The following is a 23301-nucleotide window of genomic DNA, read 5'->3' on the forward strand; positions in this document are numbered from 1 at the left end:
GAAGAGTGCTCTGCTCCAGTCTAACACCATCACTCAATTACTCAACAGAACTAGAAGTGATCAGAAAAACAACTTTTGTCTCATAGAAATAAATCAAACACCCTTAACTCAACCTGGTTGTTTTTGCCTATAAATTCAAATTCTTTAAAAGTGCATCAAATCATTTATTTTAAATTAACATATAATCTGTTGGAGAAAAACTTGTTTTTTGTGACATATTCCTCAAATGTGGCAACTATTACAAGAAATGTGGACATTTTACAATTCAATTAAATTATAAAACAGTACACTTTTAAGAGCGCCATGTCGTTGCAGGAGCAGACACATCTTGGAACAGTGTGAGTTCTTCAGATTTCAGTGCGGAACTGCAGCGTGGGATCCGTCATCTTTTTCTTGTAGTCTTCATCGAACACTTCATTCTGAGCCACAGTAAAGTGGTTCTTCCAATCACCAACTTTTCCTGCAGAGTAACAGACAAGCAGTCCAGTGACTTTAATAACTAAGGACAGTTTAAGCAGGTAATGTGATTTAAATTCTTGTACATCAGACCTTTTCTCATGAAAGGTGAAATCTTCGCATCCATGACTGGCAGTGTGGAATAATTGGCCATCTTGTCTTTTTTCATGTTATCAAACTGCACTGAACTTGAGAGTGTTTCTATCTCCTCAGCTGAAGCAGATTTACCAAGAAAGGAGGAAAGTTTGGCTATTTCCCCTCCAGTATTCTAAATAAAACACAGACAAAAACGTTATTTCAGATGTTATGATTTAAATTAACAGAAGAGTTTAAGAGATGTTTCAGTAACAAAAAGCTAATAAATACCCCAGTACCTCAACCAGATCTTCAAAAAACATGTAATGGAGTTTTGAATGAGTCTGTCTCTTCTTCCACCATCCGTTCACATGGTCGTACCAGGACCCAAACACCACTGAGGACGTCAATTGATTTAAGTTAGTCAGGTTCGATAATATCAATATCCTTGTTAAATTTCATACATACTTTTTCCCTCCAAAAATCTTTGGAAGAAGGAGCTCCACTCCCCAGACTCAGGTTGAAGCTTGTTCATGCGGTCAAAGTGGTAAAAGGACACCATGTTGTCCTTTGCGTTGCGAGCCACATAAACAATCTGCAATGACATAAAACCAGTAACAATGTCTTCTACAGTAAACATCAAGAACCTAAAATACATTAGACTAGAGGTTTAGCCCTTTACGACACATTTAGGCCACTCATACAAAAGAAAGCATTCTTACCCGACAATTTTGCTCCCAGAAAGATTTTGGAACAAACTGCACTGGAAGATGAGTTTTGATGAGTCGTGGGGAGGTAGACAGGTTATCAGCCAAGTCTTTGCCTATAAAAATGAGTAATAAAATATTATGAAATTCCCTTAAATTGTATTTATTTAACTATATCTATTTAAATAGATACCAACAAAGCATGACATTTTTGAAATTCAAAAGAAATTTTAAAACATATATGTAAAAAGTTTACATTTTGTATTGTAAATTGACCATAAGCAACTAGAGCATTATCGCTGGGCGATAATTATTAACATAATTATTAATATGTTGCATTTTTCTGAGTGTCCTGAGTCCCTGGGTAAAGTCTTACACATCCCAGGAATGGGTGGACCAAAGGCCAAGTCTGAAGCATGATCATTATTATTTTTATTAGGAGTTTTTTGTTCTCAAATTCCTAATTCTTCAGTAATTTTCAAGCCTGATTTGAGAATCTTCCTGTGTTTTCATTTTCCATTTTGTTACATAAACCACAATTGAAAATAGAAGAAAACTACTCTTATTTATCATGTGTTGTCATATTTTTATCTATTTTTTATGACAAATATTTTTTATTAAGTATATTATGTTGGGTAAAAACTACCTGGCAACAGTGACCTTTTATGGCGAAAGTGTTCTTGGGTTAAAAAGATTTTATGGTTAAAAAAAAATGTTTTTTTTAATATTTTTTTAACCATAACAAAAGTTGACACAAACCAAAACTTGAAACTTGGAAAATAAACTTGATCTTTCTAGCTTCATTAGTGTTCATTAAAGTGGTTTTAATTGTTTGGAGGAGGAAATCACGAGTCATCACCAACATCAGGTACAGCAGACTTCGTTACTAGTCCTCAATTTAAAGACACTGGTATAGATGCCTTTTTAAACCCTTAATTTTTTTTAGTTTTTAATTTTACTTGTAATTTATTTCTGCTGTATGACTTGCGTTTTGTTTGCTGTGCCAACAATAGGACCTTGAGTCTGTAATGAAAATTCTATTCTGTTGTGTTTACATTTATAAAACTAATTAATGTGACTTGATAAAGTAACATGTTAAACATTGCTTTAGTCGTATTACCAGACCTCCAGCAGCTGTTGCCTGTCATGTCATTGCCAACCTCCCTTTCCTCTGTTCTGTTATTGAAATATGTTCCTATGTGTAAACTTAATTCTCTTATGTGTTGTTGCCTCGCCATTGCTGACGTTTTGTTTGTTTTTGGACCTAAAGTTGCCTTTGGATTGATCATTTTTTCTGACCGTTTATGCATTGTGATTTGGGTTTCTTTGCTGGATTTACCTCATCACTTATATTTTCAATTCTTTTTTTTTTTTTTTACCTTTCTCCAAGCCCGGAACGGCAATTTCCAAAAATGGCACCCTCTCATAGATGGGAATGGATGTGTTACGGTCCGTAGATGTCTGACCGAAGTACAGCAGATCGAGGATGTAGGACACCCATGTAGTTCCTGGAGACAGTCAAAGAGGTCAACCAGGAATCTTTTATCTGAAAACCAGATTAAAATGTGCCATAAATTATAAGCACTTGGAACCTAACCTGCTTTTGGGTATGTGGCGATTAGTATATCATCTGGTCTGGCTTGAAAGTTCTGATAATTATTCCAGTTATCAGTGAAATATTTTGTCATCATGACTCCATGGAAGTCAAAGAGCTCTGGTCGAGAGATTGAATCCATCTGTAAAGAAAATAATCAAAAGTCTCAGTGCAGCCACTACTTCTCAGAAACTGCAGGAGCGTACATGGAAATGAGTTGTAAAAGCTTTCAGATGAATTTACCAGATGCATCAAACAATTATTGCTCAATAAAACCATAAAAAGACAACAGATTTTTTAAAGGTGAATTGAGAAATTCTGTTGCTCAAAAAGAGATGCTTTTAGAGTTACCTTGTTGGAACCAGAAGAGAATGTGCTGCTGGTGTTCGTCTTGCTGTCATTTCCCCTTTGACCAGCAAACCCTTTTCTTCTCTAGCCATTACATAACCTTTATTGGTAGCATGAGTTTTCACACATATGTTATCTTAAGCCCCTCCCCACATTTCCTGGCTTCCTTACAGCCCAATCCAGACAGGATGAGAGTTCAAGTGTGATCCAACTCCTCTCCACTCTTCAGTTTTTGTCTGTCTTTCTTTTGTTCTTAAGTGACCGTGCCTTTAGTTTGACTTCTATTGGTTTACACCAGTAGTCTGCAACCTTTGACACAACGCTATTTGGTCCAGCTTCTTACTGAACAAAACCCAACGAGAGCCGTACAGTCCCTCTTCACAGTTTGGAAAATTTTAATTTGTGGCAATTAGGCTTCCATATAAAATCTTGCTTTACAGTGTTCATGCAATGATAATGTACAATAATCTAATAATATTAGTTTTATATATGTTTATATTTATAACAATTTTAATTTAGTTTACTTTAGACTGCAGAATATACAAGTTCCTTTCAAAATAAAATACTTCCTGTGTCGAATAATTAGCTAACCTTTTATTTTTGCAAAACCTTTGCATTTTTCTTCAAAGGTAAAAAGCCACAATGGAGGGATAAAAGAGTGTGTTCGATGCCTCAGGTTGCAGACCCCTGGCTTAGACTGTTGAGGATTGTTTTAGGACTACCTGGACATTTGCCTCAACCTGACAGCACACATGTCCTGTTGACTTTCATTTCTATCCATCAAGTCAATATTACAATTAATGACACAAATATAAATGACTCATTTTGTCTCATCAGAAATGTTCCAGGGATTCTGTTTGTCCGTCTCCTTCCTCTCCTTTTATGGCAGGTGGTTTATGTAATGGATTTCCTCTCCATTGTTGCTCTTTGATTCCTCAGTACAACTAAAATATGCTATATTTAACATGTTGATCTCTGTTGTAGCTCACTAAATAAAACAATCTGTAATTATTCAAAGGATCTGAAATGTTTGAAAGAAAAGTATAAGAAAAATCCCTTAATTCGATGCTTTATTTTTAGTGTGTGGTACCTTAGGGCTTATTGGCTATAAATTGGCAATTTCTCTAAAAAAAATGTTGAACTAAATGAAATAAAAAATTCCTGCGACAGATGCAGCAGCTGCACATGATTTTCAGCAAATTTGTTCAGAACAACTCTAAAAGTAATCATTTAAAAATTATAATCACCATAAAATGTAAAAGGAGGCTTTAAACAGTCTTTAAATAGTCATTACTAGAATGACATGACTGGCACACATTACATTATCAATCTTTGAAGTTGTCTCAATAAATAATTGCAAATTGAGTTTGATTGTATACACCTTTGTATTTATAATTGATTAGAACAAGAAAAAATTAAATACATAAATCTCAAACATTCCTTCTGCAAAAGTATATCATTTAAAGTTAAAATTCAATCACAATCTATGCAACAAAATAGAATACAGTCTACAACCTTAATTACATGCTGTTTTTTAACACCATTGCCATAATCTGTTAAGAAACAGTGTGTTGCAGTGTGAGTTCTTCAGATTTCAGTGCGGAACTGCAGCGTGGGATCTGTCATCTTTTTCTTGTAGTCTTCATCGAACGCTTCATTCTGAGTCACAGTGAAGTGATTCTTCCAATCACCAACTTTTCCTGCAAAGTAGCAACCAGGTCAGTCTTTTCATTGAAAGTTGGAAGTTTAAGTCTAAATAAATCAAACAATTGTTCAACAAACCTTTTCTCATGAAAGGAGAAATCTTGAAATCCATAACTGGGGTTGTGGAATAATTGGCCATCTTGTCCTTTTTCATGTTATCAAACTGCACCGAACTTGAGAGGGTTTCTACATCCTTGGCTGAAGGAGATAAACCAAGGAAATTGCAGAGTTTGTCTATTTCCTGTCCAGTGTTCTGAGGGAAAAAAGCAGACTCAGATATAATCTTTGCCCTGAAACAGACCAAAAGTACCAATCAGAAAAAGCTCAACAAAAACCTGTTACCTCAACCAGATCTTCAAAGAACATGTAGTGGAGTTTAGAATAAGTTTCTTTCTTCTTCCACCAGCCGTTCACATGGTCGTACCAGGAGCCAAACACCACTGAGGAAACCAATTACAGTGACCACAATCATGTTCAAAGTACTAAAGCTTATGACAATCAAAGCTTTATCATCACATTAAAAAATGAACGTACTCTTTCCATCCAAAAATCTTTGGAAGAAAGAGCTCCACTCTCCAGGTTCTGGTTCAACCTTGTTCATGCGATCAAAGTGGTAGAAGGACACCATGTTGTCCTTTGCATTTCGAGCTACATAAACAATCTGTAAAATAAAAAGAAAACCCCATTTTGTTTTACCAATCCCTAATGTGACCTTGCAGCTTTCAGACAAATATTAATTGTTCTTAATTACTCTCCAAACCAGATTTCAGCTTCTTGTTACAGTTCATTCAGATGTAGAATAAAGAGCAGAAAGTTCTCTACCCGACAGTTTTGCTCCCAGAACGACTTTGGAACAAACTGGACCGGAAGATGAGTTTTGATGAGTCGTGGGGATGTAGTGAGATTATCAACCAGGTCCTTACCTGTATGTACAACACAAAGAAACAAAAAAAGAAAGTAAGCCGATAAAAGTCCTAACAATTGCTCAAAAATGAAGAAGAACTATGTGTCAAATGATCTTCAGAAAATAAAAATGATTTTACAAGTTTAACTAATGAAGAAGAAAATCAATAAAGGATGTGGAGAATGTAAAGATGATCAGGCCATTAAAACCTTTCTAGAGAATTGTGACTGAACCTGGAAAGCAGTTAAGTTACGTTGCAAAGAGAGTGTGTTTGAAGTGGCAAATGTTTCATTAGCAAAAAAAAGTTACTATGACATGATTAATTAAAAACCCACTGTGATCATCTTTTGATCAATTTTAAAAGCGTTCCCAGTGGTCTTATAATTATGATTACGCAGTTTTTGGCCAAAATCAGAATGCAGAGGAGTAGGAGTTCATTAGAAATTCACCTCTGAATTGTGGGCGGGGCTCTTTGCGCAGAGTAAGCCTGCTCCTATTTCCCGTCATCCATGTGATTTCACGCTATCCAGCTAGTTTACAGCCCCTTACAACCCCAACGTAACATTACCAGTGCATAATAAAAGGGCGGGCAATTTTGGAGCAAACGTGGCGTAAAGTTTTAAGCTTGATGACAGCTCAGACGAGGAAAACATAGACAAACATAATTGTAGTCGTCTACAAGTGGATGCATCAGAATAGGGCAGAACAGGGAGCTTGTGGCCTGCTGACTTTACATCACTGCGAAGGGCGTTTTTCAACATCATTTTTTTGGTTTGGTCCTGAATTGCGACAATTTGAATAAAGCTTTCAAGAATTAAAAAATGCCATTCTAACCTTAATTTTCTATATAGAAAAGAAAAATGAATGGGATTTTCTTGGGAAAAATGCCACAAGAATGTGTTAAAACCCCAAATTTTATCAGAATGGGTGTTTAAAATGTCAAAATCTAAAAGTGTAAAACTCTAAAAAACTTTTCTAATCTAAAAGTCCCTAAATTTAAACTAGAATATGTAACATTTTTGTATGTTTGGGTAGCATTTTTAGTGATTTTATGTTGAACAATTCTGGTTTACTTTATTTTACTACCTGAAAATAAACCTGGGACGCTGATTTCTAGGAAAGGTACTCTTTCATAGATTGGGATGGTGGTCAGACGATCCTCTTGTGACTCACGAAAGTACAGCAAATCCAGAATGTATGAAACCCATGTAGTCCCTACAGAGAATCAGAGAAGGACGTGAATTACATCTCTTCTGTAGACCTATTAATAATTATAATAACTGAAAATAACCAATACACTAACCTGCTTTTGGATATGTTGCAATGAGTATGTCATCGGGTCTTGCCTGAAAATTCTGATAATTATCCCAGTTGTCTGTAAAATAATGAATCATTGAGACTCCGTGGAAATCAAACAGCTCTGGCCGAGGAGGCAATACCATCTATCAAAAAAAAAAAACATGAAAATGATATCAAAATATAAAAAATAAACCTAACTGACAACTGCAAAAGTTGGCTTACAGACAAGAAAATAAAAAACAAAAGCACTAACATCTTGACTGTAAATTCACTAAGACTTAGGTAAATTCATCAAAATAGGAGTGTAAATTTCCTTTCCTGCATTCAAAGAGGAAGTCTGGGGCTTCTCTCTAGAGGAAACACCATTACTCAAAGAGGAAAGGAGGGAGCTGCCAACCCCAACTGTTTGCAAGAGCTATTGAAAGCTAGCAACAAGTTCTTTTTCATAAATATTAAGAAAGTAGTCTGAACTCAGCATTATTTCTAAAGGTTAAATAAAGCTGTTCCTCATTTTTGATGCCTTTCCAACATACCTTCTCAAGATTCATTGACATTCTGCTGCTTTTTGTTCCTCTGGCTTCTCTTCCTGCTGTCTCCAAACTCCCCTCCTCTCTTCTTGTTGCATAACTTTATTGTCAGCAAAGGTTCCCTCCCAGATGTCGATTTCCAGCCCCCATAGGCTCCTCTAAATATTTCCCATGTTATCAGTTCACAGAGTAGGAGTAACAATTAACGTGTTTCTTTGAAGAAAAAAAAAATTGAAGTCCTCTTTCATGTCCAACAATGTAATCGGAACCTTGCAAATGTTTGATATAGTTTAGTTTAAGTTAACCGCATGACAATCTTTATACATGAAGATTAAATTTTCATGTATGAAGATTATCATGAAGTTGCATATAACTTGAACCATTTTAAATGATTCAATCAGTGTTACAGTAAGCTGATCTTGTTTATCAAACTAACTGGGCAAAGTCACAGAAACACAAAGAAATTCCAGAAACTGCTTGAAAATGTGGTTCACATTAAACCATGTCAGTCACTTGGGAATAGATATGTGCTTGGTTCAAGTCTTTGCACGTTCTCTTCTGTTTCTTTTCACTCTACTCTCAAGTTTCACTTTATCTGGGCAGGTACCAATAGTCAGCTTAAGTGAAGAAGAAGACATTTTTTCATGTGTTTTTAAAAGCAGAATGGCTTTACCAATCACAAGAGGAAAACTCAATAGTTAAAGGTTCTGCCTCCTATTGTTTAATAACTGAAATACCAGTTGCCAAAAATTTAATCTGACGCCAAAAATAGTTAAGAAATTATTAGACCATATATATGAAGCCCTCATTTAGAGAACTTACAACGTAAGGAGAACTGCATTTTGATTTTCAGGGATATTTGTTAGGAGTGATCCACCAGTGTTCATTTCAAAGGGTATGTAATGAGCTGATTCCAGTGTGGATCCTTAGGCAAGACCCTTCATACTACTGCATAAATATGTATAAATAGGGAGGGCCAAGTCTGGGTCTCCCTGTGGTGGTCCCCAGCCAAAATAACTTGTGTCAGGAAGAGCCTCCAATGAGAGACTCTGTCAAACCAAGTATGTGGACCAGTAAAAGCTGATTTGCTGTGGTGACTCCTGACAGGACATGCTAAAAGGTGAACCAACTTTGTTAAAACAAAAAAAAAAAAAAACAGGAATAGAATGCTTTAGAATATATATACATATAAGTTAAAAAATAGTTCTTTTAAAATAGATTTTTTATATATTTTCTTTCTAATTAAACAACCAAATAAATAAATCTAGGCGGAAACGGAAGTGATATAATGACGACACAAGCTATCAAACGTACACAACAAAGATGGCGTCTCCCGGTGAAGAAACAGTCAGTGTTCCACACGTGGGCAAGAAGAAAAAGGTAATTTCAATCAAATATAAAGTCATTTAAGTTATATTACACAATTTTATAATGTGAATATTTATCTTTGATTGGTTGTTTTTATAACATTAAAAATAAATGCGTATTAACCTCCGTTTAGCCTAGTTTAGCATTCGCACACATTACCTAGCTCATCTGTCTTTTTTACCTGCGTTAGTGACAACATTGTGAATTCTCTATGAACAGGCACCCTCCCGCTACTGGCAGGAGCAGCAAAAAGAAGAAACGAAAGATGGGGCTGTCAAAGGAACTACAAACCCGACTGCGGTGGATTCAGGGCCAAAGCCACCGAAACAGAAGAAGAGAAAGCTTAAACACGAGCAAAATAAGAACAAGAAATTTCTTAAACATGACCAAAATAAGAACAAGAAATTAATTTCAGGGGTAAGAGAACGAGTTTCTATTTGAGGTTTGCTGCAGAATAAAAGTCATTGTCCTTTCTTGTATATTTGATCAAATGTATTTGGAATTACTTACTTATTTGAAGTATGATAAATACTTGTCTATCACATTTATTATTACAGAATAGGGTAGAATAGGGCTATCAATGTATTTAGATAGTAATAGTTCATGTGATACATATGAAACAAATTAAGACATTAATTTAAACAGCAATTAATTAGAATATTACATTATTAAAAAAAAGTTTCACTCCAATATTTTTAAACTATTGTAAAAGTGTTCCCTGTGGTCTTTTAATTAAGGTTATTAAAAATAAAATTCTAGGACATGGTTTCTGCAGAGCGGCAGTAGTTCAGTAGAAATTCTGCTCTGTGTTGTGGGTTGGACTCTAGCAACCCCGCCCCCCTTTCCATCACTCACTCTTACATACATACAGCCTTTCACACCCTCAACTTAACAAAAATGGTGTGCAATATTCAGTCGTACAGTTTTGAGCCAGCTCGAACAAGGACACAAAGACGTACATGGATCTATTTGTCTAAAAGTGGATATATCAGAATGAAGCGGAGCAGAAAGCTTGTGACCCTCCCAGTGTATTTTCTGTGTAACAAATACAATCTTTTCAAATTTCAATATTTGGTCTGCTCCTGATTCACAATGATTTGAATAAAAAGACATTTTAAGCTTCTTTATATATATATATCTTCTATCATGAGAAAAATCCCTCAAGAAAAATTTAAAAACACTAAATATACAATTTTTTATAAGAGTGTGTCTTTAATATTTAACAATGAACCTTTCTTGCCTTTTTTCTGGAATTTTACCTGTTAATTTAAAGTAACTTATGTCCTGTTTGATTTAAAGTGACTTATGTACACATAGTTCCTAAATGACATTTCAATGTAATTACCATATGCTTTGGTCTGCTTTCGACTTTCACTGAACCTGAATTTTTTTTGCTGTGCAGGTTTAGCAGTCGATTAATGAGATCACTTAATCTATTTTCTTTACACTTGTTCTTGTTTTAAGTTATCCCCAGTTTGTTGGGTATTTTCTCACTTTCTGAAAAGTGAAGGAAAGTTGTTTATCTATTAAAATGTGAAAGGGACATTAAACCTTCAATTTTTTTTTTTCTTAAATAGAAATCTGACCCCTTTCCTGGGAAACCGCGTATCCCAGGAGATCGGTTGCAAAAATTCAAAAGGAAAAACAAAATGAAAAAGGTAAGTTTCAGATGAGTTCAACTACATTTTATTTTCTTTTAATTTGCATCCTAATTTCTTTATTCTTATTGTTTCAGCCACCTCGACAGCATGGCAAACTCAGAAAATTGATCGTACGCTCTGAAGAAGCCTCAGACATGGCCCAGAAGCAAGCGGCTCGTTTTGACCTCCTGCTCCCAGAGGAAGCAGGGTATTGTCCTAAATAAACCATGCTGCCTGCTCTAATGTATTGGAACCACTTAGTTGAAAAGTAATTTTAAACCTATTTAATTCCCCTAGCTTTCTAGAGGGTGATGAAGGTGAGGACACGTGCTTGATCTCACAAGAGGATATTGCAAACGCAGTGGATATAACATCTGGAGCAAAGGTACTGATTTCTTTTTATAACTGTCAAATTTAGCTATTTTCTCAAGAGTCATAATTTTCACAAAATCAACCATTTTCTTAAACAGCCTTTGTCAAAGTACTGTATGGATTACTTGTTTGTGACTGAGATTTACTTGAAATTCTACAGTGAATTCTCCTGGAGTTATTTTGGAAATTGAACTTTGTGGCAACATAAATATATACATACATAAATATAAACTCAGTGATGTAGATTAACTGTAACGTGATTTGTATTCAATAGAAGAAGTAAACGCCACCACAGCATCTCTGTCTGTATTAGCAGTAAACAAGAATGAATTAGAAAATAATCATTTTTTTATTTTTTACATTACCATAAACCATAACTTTTAATTGATTTAATAAAAAATCAAATCAACTCCCAATTCTACTTTTCTTGTTGAAGTTTTTGTTGTAATTATTTCTAAGTTGCTTTAGTCAGACCTTTAGTCAAAAATATGTGGTTTTGTTTGCCATGTGCTCATATTTCCAATTTTTACCCTTTTGTTAAATGTGAATAACTTTTTTTTCTCCTTCTTTAACAGCATTTCAATCTCAAGTTGTCTCAGTTTGGACCGTATAGAGTAGACTACAACAAAACTGGACGGTCAGTATAGTAATCCTTTTTTGTGATAGCATTGTTATAATGTTTTTATATAAAATTCATTATTATAGACAAAAACGAAGTATAATCAACTCCTCTTGTTACTTTAAAGTGCTTTGCCACCACAAACTCTATTTTTCTTAAAGACCTTTTGTTGTTTTTAATGAAATGGTAATTATTTTTACTTTCTATCTCAGACATTTGCTTATAGGTGGGAGAAGAGGCCATGTGGCTTGTATAGATTGGCAGTCCAAACACCTCATGTGTGAGATAAATGTCATGGAGACTGTCAACGATGTAAAGTAAGTCATCTTTGTATGTTTTGTAGCATCACTTAATTTGAGAATTTTTCAGTCACTCCTAATACATTCCTTCATCAGTGACATTTTGACAGATTCTACAGACTCAGCACGTTTTCTGTTTGTGTGTAGGTGGCTGCACAGTGAGAGCATGTACGCTGTGGCCCAGAAGAAGTGGCTGTACATTTACGACTCCAATGGAATTGAACTTCACTGCATTCGCAAGTTCAACGACGTCCTCAGGATGCAGTTTCTCCCCTATCATTTTTTGCTTGCAACAGCGGTGAGTTCCATATTGTAGATTTTAACCATGTGGAAATCTAAGATGATTAAAATAGCTTTAAATTCGTTATTTTACAGCACAATACTTAAAAAAAACAGCAGTTTCACACAAGATATAATGACACATTTATTTAAAAAAAATGTTTTCAGATTAAATTCATGTTTTTGCAAAAAAGAAAAATTGCCTGAGATTATAAAAGCAACCCAAATTGATTGCAACCCAGTGATCTGGTCTGTTTGCTGCTCGTGTTGTCAACAGAGCGCTACAAGTTTCCTGCAGTACTTGGATGTATCGGTGGGAAAGGAGGTGGCAGCCATCAACACGAAAACCGGCCGACTTGATGTGATGTGCCAGAACCCCCAGAACGCCATAATCCACCTCGGTCACCCTAACGGCACGGTCACCCTCTGGTCACCCAATCAGAAAGAAGCTCTTGTTAAGATGCTTTGCCACCAAGGTGGAGTGCGCTCCGTCGCTGTGGATAAGACTGGAACGTGAGGAACTGATAGAGGAATCCAAATGTGTTTCATTTCTTTTTACTGGCAGGAAGCTGTGTAATTTAACAATAGTAAATATTCGTCAAGTGCTGTAGTTTAAGTTTATTTAAAATAGAATTCTAATTGGTCAAAACTGTTATAGCTTTAGGATGTGGGAAATTAAAAAATCTCAGTGACCTGGAGTTCCCCGAACATCCAGCAGATGGCAGCCTTTCAATATGTTTTTGTCTTTTTGGCAGGTACATGGTAACATCTGGAATGGATAAAAAATTAAAAGTCTATGACCTTAGAGCCTTCAAGCCCCTCAAATCTTACTTCCTCCCAGCTGGAGCCTCGTGTTTGTCCCTGAGTCAGAAGGGACTCCTGTCTGCTGCCACAGGTGACATTGTGCAGGTCAGTCTGACAACTAATCCTCTATTTGACATGTTCTTTTTATGTAAAGACCTGCATGTTTGATATATCAAGCACAGGAAATAACAAACTCCTGTCTTGATGGGAAGCAGATATATTTGTCCTCCATGTTGACAACATTTTGACAGTGTTTCACTTTTTGTTAGTTGTGTTTTCAGTTGTTTGTGTCTTTGGGGAAATCAAGTGAGCCTCCCAAGTGATTTTAGACTCCTGCACATTTTGCTTTTATTAAAAAGGGATTCATCTCACTGTCCATAAACTCGAACCTCCTAATGACTATTGAGGCAAATATACTTCAGACCACTTTGGCTCCAAAATTACCTAATTGTAAAACGTATGTGAAATATTTTTTTTCATAGCTTGAAATGAATTTGGGTGTCAAGGGGTTAAAATGGAATTTACGCTTTAAAATGTTTGTCTCTGTTTGCTTCTTGATAAACAATAATGTAACTATAACAACCGATACCTGCTGAGTATTCACCAAAAATTGACCACAGAACTTGTTCTCGATTGAGGGAAGATCGGAGCGTGAGTTCAGCAGGCAGATTGGAGCAGCGTTCGTCGTTATGCGGTTGCTGTATCAGTCTGTTGAGTTGAAGAGAGAGTCCAACCAGAAAGCAAAGCTCTCAATTTACCGTTCGATCTTCGTTCTAATGCTCACCTCACTAATGGTCATTAGCTCTGGGCCATAAGAAAGAGGTCCAGACTACAAGCGGCTGAAATGAGCTTCCTCTGGAAGGTGGCTGGGTGAGTGCTCCCTTAGAGATGGGGTGAGACGCTCAAAGAGACCTCAGAGTAGAGCTGCTTCTCCTCCACATTGAGAGGAGCCAGTTGAGGTGGCTTGGGCATCTGGTCTGGATGCTTCCTGGATGCCTCCCTGAGGAGGTATTCCGGACATGTCCCACTGGGCGGAGGCCCATAGGAAGACTCGGGACACACTGGAGAGACTACGTCCCCCGGCTGGCCTGGGAACATCTCAGGGTCCTCCCAGAGGAGCTAGAGGAAGTGGGCGGGGACAGGGAAGTCTGAGCGTCTTTGCTTAGACTGCTGCCCCTACGACCCGGATGACCAGAAGAAGATGGATGGATAACGAGAAAGACTTCCTTTCAAAATTAACTTTTTATACCGACATAATGTTGAAATAATACCACATTAGAAAAGCTTTTTCTTAAGGAATGTTTTGGTTTTATTTGCAATAATTAAGACAGGCTGTATATAGTGAGACTATAATGGGGAAAACGCTAAACGAGGTCTGTCGATCAAAATCTGTAAAGTGAGGCAAACTCTGTGTATACAACATCCACTAAGTTTTTCAGACTATCCCATAACTTATAGTGAGTACTGTATTTAAATCTGTTGAAGCATAAAAAACTTTACATTTTAAATTTCCATGAGATTTCATGTCAGCTGGTTTTCATGGAGAAATATTTGCCTGACTCTAACTGAGACGTAAATATTCCACCCAACTGTAAATAATAAAATTCTAAGTATGACAACAGAACTTGTCTCATAATCTCCCTTTTTAATTCAAATCAGAAGACACTTCAGAGCTGTCTGAAAAGCATTTCTGCTTCTTTTTTATAATAAAATGTTGTATTGTGTTTTTATCATCGATTTTGTGTTTGATGGTAATTGTGTGAATCTCACAGGTGTACAGGGATGTATGGAGCACGCCGGTCACCAAACCCTATATGGCCCACAGGGTTCGAGGGGCGGTGTGGGGGCTCCACTTCTGTCCCTTTGAGGACGTCCTTGGTGTTGGACATCAAGACGGCTTCACCAGCATGCTAGTACCAGGTCAGACTAAAGTTTGCCATTAGATATTATAAAATAGCTTGCATACCAATACTGTTAGAACAGTTTAGATCAGGAGTCTGCAACCTGCAGCTCCAGAGCCACATGTGGCTTTTACCCCTCCATGGTGACTTTCTGGTTTAAGAAAATAAACCATTTTAAAAGGTAAACACACTTTACTAGCACTAAATTTACTGCATTGAGATTATCCTATTTGACACACACTTTTATTTTGAAAGGAAGTTATGTGAACCTCTGCCAAAAGTTAGATACTATTTCATATTTTGAAAAAAAGGCTATTATGTTTGTTTATTTTTGATTTATGGCAAACAAGTTTGTATTTATCTATCATAATAGTAACAAGAACATAAATACAAATTGCTGTCTTGTTTTTTTAAAGGGTGAAATAAGACTTTGGAGCTCCTGCTCGGTTATAATTAGTGAGAATTCGACCCAAATTACTCCTTAAGTTTTGAACGTTGTATACTCTGGTTTAGAGAAATGTATCAAAGTATTTTTGGCTTTTAAAAAGGTACAGCGAACTGCCCGTGTCAAAATTTATTGGTTCTTCCACGGCCCGGTGGTTGAGGACCACTGAACTAAATCATCACTGTTCCTCCAAATCATCTCATTCTGCTTCCCTGCATTTATCTCCAAAACGTTTAATTTTATCGGTTCCTCTGATGAATTAATTCCTGATTCTATCCATCCTCGTCCTGCCCAAAGAGAACCTCAACATCTTCAGCTCTTCCACCTCTGGTTCTGCCACCTGTGGCAACACTTTGGCTGCCCACAGTCACCACAGTCTTCTACACCTTTCCATTCATTCTTGATGACACTCTTCTACCACATATCTGATATGAAAGTGTCCTCTAGCTGTTCCCATTTATTTGCACTTCTAGATGTTCCTCCAGCTGCTCCCTGTTCTCACTACAGATCACAATCTCATCTGCAAACATCATGGTCCACAGAAAATCCTCTTTAACCTTATGAGTCAGTCAGTCAGGATCTCAAAGCTTTTATTTGTTATAGTTCCATCATGAACTCCACAGTCACACCTACAGAACATCTCACCACTCTTATATATGTGCTAGTCAATATACTTCTATCTCAGAAGAGAGATTTCTCTCCTCCTCCTTTGTTTTATCCATAATGACCCTGTACTTCCACCTACTTTCTTCTCAGTCTCACACTTTTTCTTCTTCTTTTCCTTTTGGTTTTTCCGTCAGAGGTCACCACAGTCAATCAGCTTCCTCCATCTAACCCAGCATCACACTTTTTCTAAGTGAATTTTCCTCATAGCACACACCTGGACATCTTCATTCCACCACCAAGTTTCTGATCTTGTTTTCTCATTCCAAATGACACAGCAAATCGCTATAGCACCTCAGTGGCCTTGTGGTAGAGTGTCTGTCCTGAAGCTGGAAGGTTGTGAGTTCAAATCCAGGCTGAGTCATACCAAAGATTTGGCCTGCTTAACATTAAGGGGCGCAGTGGGATGGGGGTGGGGGTTAAACCACCAAATGATTCTCGAGTGTGACTAATTTGACAGCTAGTAAGACTTTACCTATCTTACCTTTCACTCTCTCCGATCATTTTAGCTGATGCTGTTTTGACATTCGAGAGAACCTCCTAATCTAATCTAATCTCCCAGCCTGTTTCAACTTCTCAAAATAAACCACACCGCACTCTTCTTGTTTTAACTTTTCAACTGTGGTGAGAGTTACCCAACCACGACTTTGCTGTTGGTGATCCTTTTCAGATTAAACGTCTGCACAAGATGAAATCAACTTGTGTGCTCCTCCCTCCACTCACGTCATTGAGAAAGTTGTGGAGAGTTTGAAAAGAAAAAAAAGAAGAGCTGAGGAGCTCCGGTTTTCCACTTTCAAATGGAAAAAAAACAAACAATTCAGGAAGGAAGTGAGAGACAAAATAAATTTTTTGATGTTTGAATCCTCCAGATTTCTATTCAGTCAAGTTTCTGAGATATTTGATGAATAAATTAGTCTGATTTTTTTTAAGGCTGTTTTCTGTTAATATAGTCCAAGCTGTTTAATGACTTGTTTAGTAAGTGCAGTCATTGTTATTTTTTTCTTTTTCTTACATCCACAGGGGCAGGGGAGCCTAACTTTGATGGTCTGGATGCAAATCCGTTCCGTAGTGCTAAGCAGAGGCAGGAATGGGAGGTTAAAGCCCTGCTGGACAAGATTCAGCCGGAGCTCATCAGCCTGGACCCAACAGAGCTGGGACATGTGGACCGCGCTACCTTTCAACAAAAGCATGAGGACCGAGTCAAAGCTCTGGTCAGTGTTGAGCTGAATTCCCTCAGATCATTTTTAAAACAAGAATAGCTGAACTTTTTCAGTTATTGTAAGTTCGTTTTGATGAACACTTGTTTAAGAATGTGTTTCTTTCAGGGCTTTGATCCACTGGCAAAAGTGAAATTCATTCCCAGGTATAAGAAAAAAGGTCGTAGTTCTGCAGGCCGTGTGGAAAAACGCAAGAAGCAGGTGGCTCATGAGGACCAGAGGGTAAGTGATCCAGAACAAGAGATTCAAGCAATCAGACCTTGAAAGTCTGGAGGACTTGGTTTGATTTGCTGATGAATGTTAAAAATAAAAGAAAAACCTTTAAGTGATTTGCTCTGCATTCAGACTATCTTTAAAAGTTAACTGTTAACAGTTAATATAGCTATTTTAGTTGCTGTAGAAGCTAACAGTGGGACGAAAGAGTTTTCAATTATTTTTCAATTTGTCCAATTACAATATTTAAAAAGAAGCCTGTGATGTTCTTAATAGACGAACTGAAAGACAGAATGTAAGGAAAAAATCAGGAAATTGCATTGTTTGATTTTTTTCCACAATGGGTGTGGTGTTCTCAGAATGCAATTCAGCATTCTCTCTCCATTTTTGGCATTTTTACCAAAAAGTTCCATTTTGGTCTCAACCCCAGTACTGAAACCACCTTCAGTTAGGAAATTAAAAATAGTCATGTTAAAAGCAGAACTGGAACTAAGTTCTTGTTGCACAAAAATGCTCAGGGTCACTGAAGGTTGTCTCCTGTAGTAGCAACGACATCCCAGGTGTTGCTGATGAAAAACAATTAAGTGTACATTTCTCTATTCTTTGATGCTGCCTTTGTGACCAAACTTGCTTTAGATAACACACTTTCATTGATACACACAAAGCAAAAAGCTGTTAAATCTTTCTCATCTTTTCATTTTATTCATTCATGATTAGAACTTTGTTTCCCTGCAGTATTTTTCATCATTTTCTGATTTTTCGTGACTTGTTCTCCGCTGCAGGACATCATCAGAAAAGCCATGGAGGACAAAAGGAAAACTGAGGAAGAACGAAACAGGAAGGAGCAAAAGAAGTCGCTGCTGTCGAGCCAGAAGTCTGCTCTGGACAGATTCAAAAAGTAGAAAAGCCCCTTTGTGTTGCATGAAATGCAGTGGGGACTGACCTTTGACCTTCACATAAAGCATCAATGTTTTTGGTACATTGAATTACTGCTGCAGCTAACACGGCAACTACAAATAAACAGATGTAGGAGACGAGAAAAATCTTTTATCCTGACAGGAAACCACTCATAGTGGAGAAGTGGAGAAAGAAGTCTGTTTTTTGATATTTGTAGTAAATAAAAACGGAACATTTATCTTCTGTTTTCATGAAAACATTGTGCTAAGACATTGTTTATATTGGTTGTCCGTTTATACTAATAAACACATTTTTCAGTAAGATTTCTTTTTTTTTTATTTGTAAATATTTGTCACATTTTTTAATTATTGAAAAAAAATTAAAAAATAATGTATTAATTAAACGTTATGAGAAAAAGCTTTTAAAAATGTAACTTTTTTTTTTTTTAAGATAAGGCACTTTGAAGTTTTTCATGAAATTATTCCCTTAAGTCTTAAAAGGACATAAAACACAACAATCTTTGTGATTCAGGATGGACAATTCCTCTGGTCCGAGCTCTGATGAACACACGGAAACCTGTTCATGACGCCAAGATTGTGGTGGAAACTCGTTAGATTCTATGGAATTAGGACATTTTTGTCAAGCGTTTTCAGGGGTATTTATTCAACAAAGTAAGAGAAAAGAGATGCACTCTTCAAAGATGCGCAGAGAGTAGTGTGCAGATTCTCTGCTCGTTATGAGGGCCGATGACTTTTTATACAGTAACACAAACTCTAATCAGGAACTTAATATAGTGACGTAAGGTTTCTAAATATCTAAAAATGGACAAAATGTTCTAATGATCAGAATGTCCTGGGAAGAAACAAATCTTGTGTCTTCTAACTGTACAAAGGTTGCTCATTAAATGTCATGGATGAAAACCAAAGAGGAAATGTATCATTTCCATCACAAACTGACCAAGCCTTCCTACTCAGAAGCTAAATTAAAACAATGTTTTAAAAAAAGAAAATTGTTGATTTGTTCACTTGCACTTTTTTTTTTAATTCTAAAATAGATCATTATTTTTTATAGGTAAATGTACTTAAGAAAAACATGAGAAATTTATTTAAGAATGACCTTATTTTATAAGTGAAGTAATAAATGGAGCCCCAACAAAATTAATCTAAAATAAAGTCACAACAAGCAAAAACCAGGAAAAGCAGCTGCCAGACACTTAAATAAAATAATTTAGGGAGCAAATGCTTGTTGCAGGCACTCATAAACTTGTACAGCTGATAAAAGGAGCTGTTAAACCCATCAGGAAGCAGGTCTGTGAGATAAAAATGTGAGACTGACATTTGGGGAGAAACCCAAACCGGTTATACCTGCTAGACAGTCGGGTTGGATCAAATGCTTTCCCATGAAAGAAATGAGGGAAAGGTTTTTGCTCTGCATCAACTATAAAAACAGGTTTTTAAAAAACAAACACAAATCCATGTCTAGTTTGTACAAATAAAAATATTATAGCATCAAATTACATATTTAGATCTGGAGTTCTTTCCTTTAAATCCTGGAATTTGCTCTGAGGATGAAATGGAAAAAAACAAGCGGCTGAGGAGTTTCTGTGTGGAAGTCCACAATCAATAATTCAGTTTCCAGGTCAGTGGCCTTGTGTGGAGTGTCTCCCCCGAGACTGGAAGGTCATGAGTTCAAATCCAGGCCGAGTCATACATAAAACTCTAAAAATGGGACCCAGTGCACCTATTGGTTCCTAAGCGCAGATGTGTCTGCAGCTCACCTCTCCCCCAGGGGATGGGTCAGATGCGGAGAACAAATGTAATACACTGAGGTGCATTACAACAACTGGGACTCAAACTATCTACATTCATGAACATGTTTCACAAGGTTGATGCCCTCTGGATGTATTCATTTTCACTTTTGTAATGCTATTTTTTAATCCATGGGATTTGGTTTAGCATTCCATCCCAAACTTTTTATTCAACAACTAAATATTAAATACATTATAAATAGATATTTTTATAACAAAGGGGTAAATTTACCTTACCGATAAACAACAATGAATTAAGAAAGTGAAGTACAAAAAGGCTTCAAGGGGAAAAATTGAGAAAACTGAATGCCACACAATAGTAGAGCTCCCTTCTTAAGGACTAAAGGGCCATACAGGGTTTTAGAGGCGGCCTCCATCAGCTCTCCTCCCATCACCAGGAACACCTGTCCAGCATCATACCTGAAAACACTCAACACACAAAGATCCAGAAAAAAGTGAGGTCCCACTCTAACATAGAAATAAGGTTGCACACAACAACAGAGAAAAGAACAAAGGTGTAAGTGGGTCCATTGGCATACAGCAACCCTGCCTCTCCTTTTCGTCGCCCATTGCTGAGAAATCTCTATCTACCAAGCTTATAGCCCCTCACCCCCCACAGTACCGGAGCAACAGAAATGGTGAGCAGTATCCAGGTTTACAGCAAAGACGTACATGAATCTAGTCCTGTACAAAATGGCCCACTTTGAATGTTTTCTATGTCAAAAAAACAATCTTTTTTTATACATTTTTTCATCTACCTCTGACTCACATTGATTTGAATAAAGAAATATACAAATTTAACCTTACTTTTCTTTATAAATGTCCTCCATCGTGAGAAAAATTCAACAAGAACATGTTAAAAACACCTAAAATGCAATTTTTTTTGGGGGGGGGTGTCTTTGCATCATTAATAGTTATAAAGTTAACTTCAACTTAATATTTGATTTTTAAATATTTTTTTCAGTTCAGAACTTGAGTGACCAAGCAACCACATAGATATGATCATCACCCCCTTTCTGGTTTAGTTAGAAGACAATAACTGTTTTGTATTTAGAGAAAAGACCATTGATATTTTCTTGGCCCTATTTCATAATCTCCTGGGGATCCATTGTGAATATAGTGATGAGCCTGTGTGTCTGTTTTCAAATGAAGTGGAAATAAAACCCTGAAAGGATTTTAAAGGGTGTAGTTTTCTCTGTTATAAATAGAAACAACAGTAACATGAAGGCAGAGAACATTTATGAGAGCAAACATACTGTAGTACTTTGTTAACACATGCAAACAAGATTCGAGACAGCCCAGACTGGAAGGCTGAGTGCATACTTTAGTGTTTATGAACAAGCTATGAGGTGGAAGGGAAGTTTCCTTAAGTATTTTTTCGCCTGAGTCAAAAGGCTTTTGAAAAATGTAGAGCTGCTGGCTCAATGTTGCTTAAAACAATTCTGAGTGTAAGAAACAGTTTCTTATGAGGCTGTTTGAGACGTAATTCATACTTGCTTTCATACACACTCCTCTCATAGTTTCTCCTGTGTTAGTATTGTACTTTTGTTTTTTACAAGTTTCATCTTATACAGATCAACAACTTTTCAGTCATATCAGTCATGTGTACACACATAAAGACAACTTCCCTTTACTTTTTAACCCAATTTTAGTGAAATACTGTAAGAAGTCTAGATAAACGAAGTGCTTCTATTAATTCTGAACCAGAGGAACCCTGATAAATTCAAAAATCTGATTGTTCCCAAACAAGTGGATGACAAAAATCACTGAGAACATTTTTAAAGAAAATGCATGTAAAATATTTCTAAGGCCAGGGATCAAATGACCAGATACAAATATTCCGAAACTGAAAAAAGAATCAAACTTTTACCAATAATCTAAATGAACAATCCATCATTTGAAGAAGTACAGTTATTTTGGAAATGACTACAGTTTGTCTGGGCTTCACAGTGGAGCAGTGGTTAGCCTCACAGCCAAAAGGTTCCTGATTTAAATCCCAACTGGGACCTCTTTGTGCGGAGTTTGTTCTCCTCAGAACTCCAGCTTCCTCCCACAGTCCAAAAGCATGTTTACTGGTAATAGGGTAATTGTTTACTCTAAAATGTCCCTATACAGTACGTGTGCGTGCGGGAGTGATTGTGTGCCCTGCAACAAGCTGGTGACCTGTCCAACAACCTCGTGACCCCGAAATGGATGTAGTGGGTTGAAAAGATGGCTATCAAAATGTATAGATCAGATGACTCTACACTCAATGACAAATATTGTCCAGTCACTCTATTTCCTGCACGTTGCATGCATGTTGAACACTATGCTTATTACATTGGTGCTGTAATTCTAGATTTAAAGAAGTCCGGATAGGATGCAAACAGTAAAATCATACTTTGAATTTAGAGTTTGTTTAGATATTATTATGCTTAAGGACCTTTAACCATCTAAGGATTGCAAATATATTGAGCAATAATGCTATTTTTGTTCCTCCATTCGGGGATTTCCACAATAAATCTCCTCCCAATTTGAGTGTGTGATTTAGCTTAAGATTTGAACCAGATGGTCTCTCACTGCATTTGAAAGGTGGGAACAGAGAGTACCCCCATGTGGGTACAGAGACTTACAGCACGGTCTGGCTCCAAACAGCCTTCTATCCACAGTCCAATCTGGGATTGGATGAAACCAGGCTCTAGTTATCGTCAGAGATCAGATTGTCCATGAAGACACAGCTCTGCATGCTTTTACACATCTGTTAAGACGGTGTATTACCTACCAAAAAATGTTTCAAAGCTTATCGTTGTGACCAAATCTGACTGAAAGTTCCTAATATTTAAAGGTGTTTGTATGACACCACAGATACTATTCTGTTTTTATTTATTTAGCAAAGAATATGAAACATGTTAGGCCTTTATCTCAGATTTCAGTGGTAATGACTAGTAGTCAGAACACAGAGACCAGCGCTGATCTTCATGGAGCTGAAGAAGTATTCTGTTTGCATATGCAGAGAATAAATTGAAGAAGTGCTCACCGCAGCTTCTTGATGGATGAAAGCCGGATTTTTGTTGGTGCTTTCAGACAGCCACTTGATTGGTGATGTTATACAGCCGCTGGTGCAACGTTTAGCACCGTTGTTCCAAGGAGATTATCATGCCCCTTTTTGTAGATCTGCTGGTCT

At 36.8% G+C, this 23301-nt stretch overlaps 3 protein-coding genes across 3 annotated transcripts; 1 reads left to right on the plus strand and 2 right to left on the minus strand.

Moving 5' to 3' along the window:
• Positions 1-87: 87 nt before the first annotated feature.
• LOC112159262 (cytosolic sulfotransferase 2) lies at positions 88-3259 on the minus strand. Its single transcript, XM_024293229.2, has 8 exons — positions 3184-3259; positions 2836-2974; positions 2618-2746; positions 1254-1354; positions 1000-1126; positions 831-928; positions 550-724; positions 88-460 (listed from the first exon to the last, which is right to left on the minus strand). Exons 2-8 carry the CDS (start codon positions 2972-2974, stop codon positions 348-350), a joined length of 882 nt encoding a protein of 293 aa, XP_024148997.1. The 5' UTR covers positions 3184-3259; the 3' UTR covers positions 88-347.
• Positions 3260-4546: 1287 nt separating this feature from the next.
• Positions 4547-7803, minus strand: LOC112159261 (cytosolic sulfotransferase 1). Its single transcript, XM_024293228.2, has 8 exons — positions 7621-7803; positions 7092-7230; positions 6875-7003; positions 5707-5807; positions 5419-5545; positions 5227-5324; positions 4963-5137; positions 4547-4880 (listed from the first exon to the last, which is right to left on the minus strand). The coding sequence occupies exons 1-8, from the start codon at positions 7639-7641 to the stop codon at positions 4768-4770; spliced, it is 903 nt and encodes a 300-aa protein (XP_024148996.1). The 5' UTR covers positions 7642-7803; the 3' UTR covers positions 4547-4767.
• A 783-nt stretch (positions 7804-8586) lies between these two features.
• On the plus strand, positions 8587-18654 carry wdr46 (WD repeat domain 46). Its single transcript, XM_024293230.2, has 14 exons — positions 8587-8994; positions 9202-9399; positions 10560-10640; positions 10718-10830; positions 10920-11007; positions 11570-11631; positions 11826-11930; positions 12060-12210; positions 12469-12704; positions 12947-13100; positions 14768-14915; positions 17025-17215; positions 17330-17443; positions 18217-18654. The coding sequence occupies exons 1-14, from the start codon at positions 8938-8940 to the stop codon at positions 18334-18336; spliced, it is 1818 nt and encodes a 605-aa protein (XP_024148998.1). The 5' UTR covers positions 8587-8937; the 3' UTR covers positions 18337-18654.
• The last annotated feature ends 4647 nt before the right edge of the window (positions 18655-23301 follow it).

The sequence above is a fragment of the Oryzias melastigma genome, linkage group LG7 (genome assembly GCF_002922805.2).
Source record: "Oryzias melastigma strain HK-1 linkage group LG7, ASM292280v2, whole genome shotgun sequence".
In the NCBI taxonomy this organism is placed as follows: domain Eukaryota; kingdom Metazoa; phylum Chordata; class Actinopteri; order Beloniformes; family Adrianichthyidae; genus Oryzias; species Oryzias melastigma.

Bases quoted from the DNA above. Each gene is read 5' to 3' on its own strand.
- LOC112159261 (XM_024293228.2), bottom strand. From the start codon at position 7,641: ATGTCAATGAATCTTGAGAAG. The intron at 7,004-7,091 runs GTTAGTGTATTG...GATTCTCTGTAG, and splicing joins TGCAACATATCCAAAAGCAG to GGACTACATGGGTTTCATAC. The intron at 5,138-5,226 runs GTAACAGGTTTT...TTTTTCCCTCAG, and splicing joins TCTTTGAAGATCTGGTTGAG to AACACTGGACAGGAAATAGA.
- wdr46 (XM_024293230.2), top strand. From the start codon at position 8,938: ATGGCGTCTCCCGGTGAAGAAACAGTCAGTGTTCCACACGTGGGCAAG. The intron at 11,632-11,825 runs GTCAGTATAGTA...TTTCTATCTCAG, and splicing joins GACTACAACAAAACTGGACG to ACATTTGCTTATAGGTGGGA. The intron at 17,216-17,329 runs GTCAGTGTTGAG...TGTTTCTTTCAG, and splicing joins AGGACCGAGTCAAAGCTCTG to GGCTTTGATCCACTGGCAAA.
- LOC112159262 (XM_024293229.2), bottom strand. From the start codon at position 2,974: ATGGATTCAATCTCTCGACCAGAGCTCTTTGACTTCCATGGAGTCATG. The intron at 2,747-2,835 runs GTTAGGTTCCAA...GACTGTCTCCAG, and splicing joins CGCCACATACCCAAAAGCAG to GAACTACATGGGTGTCCTAC. The intron at 1,127-1,253 runs GTAAGAATGCTT...ATGTCATTGCAG, and splicing joins TCTGGGAGCAAAATTGTCGG to ATTGTTTATGTGGCTCGCAA.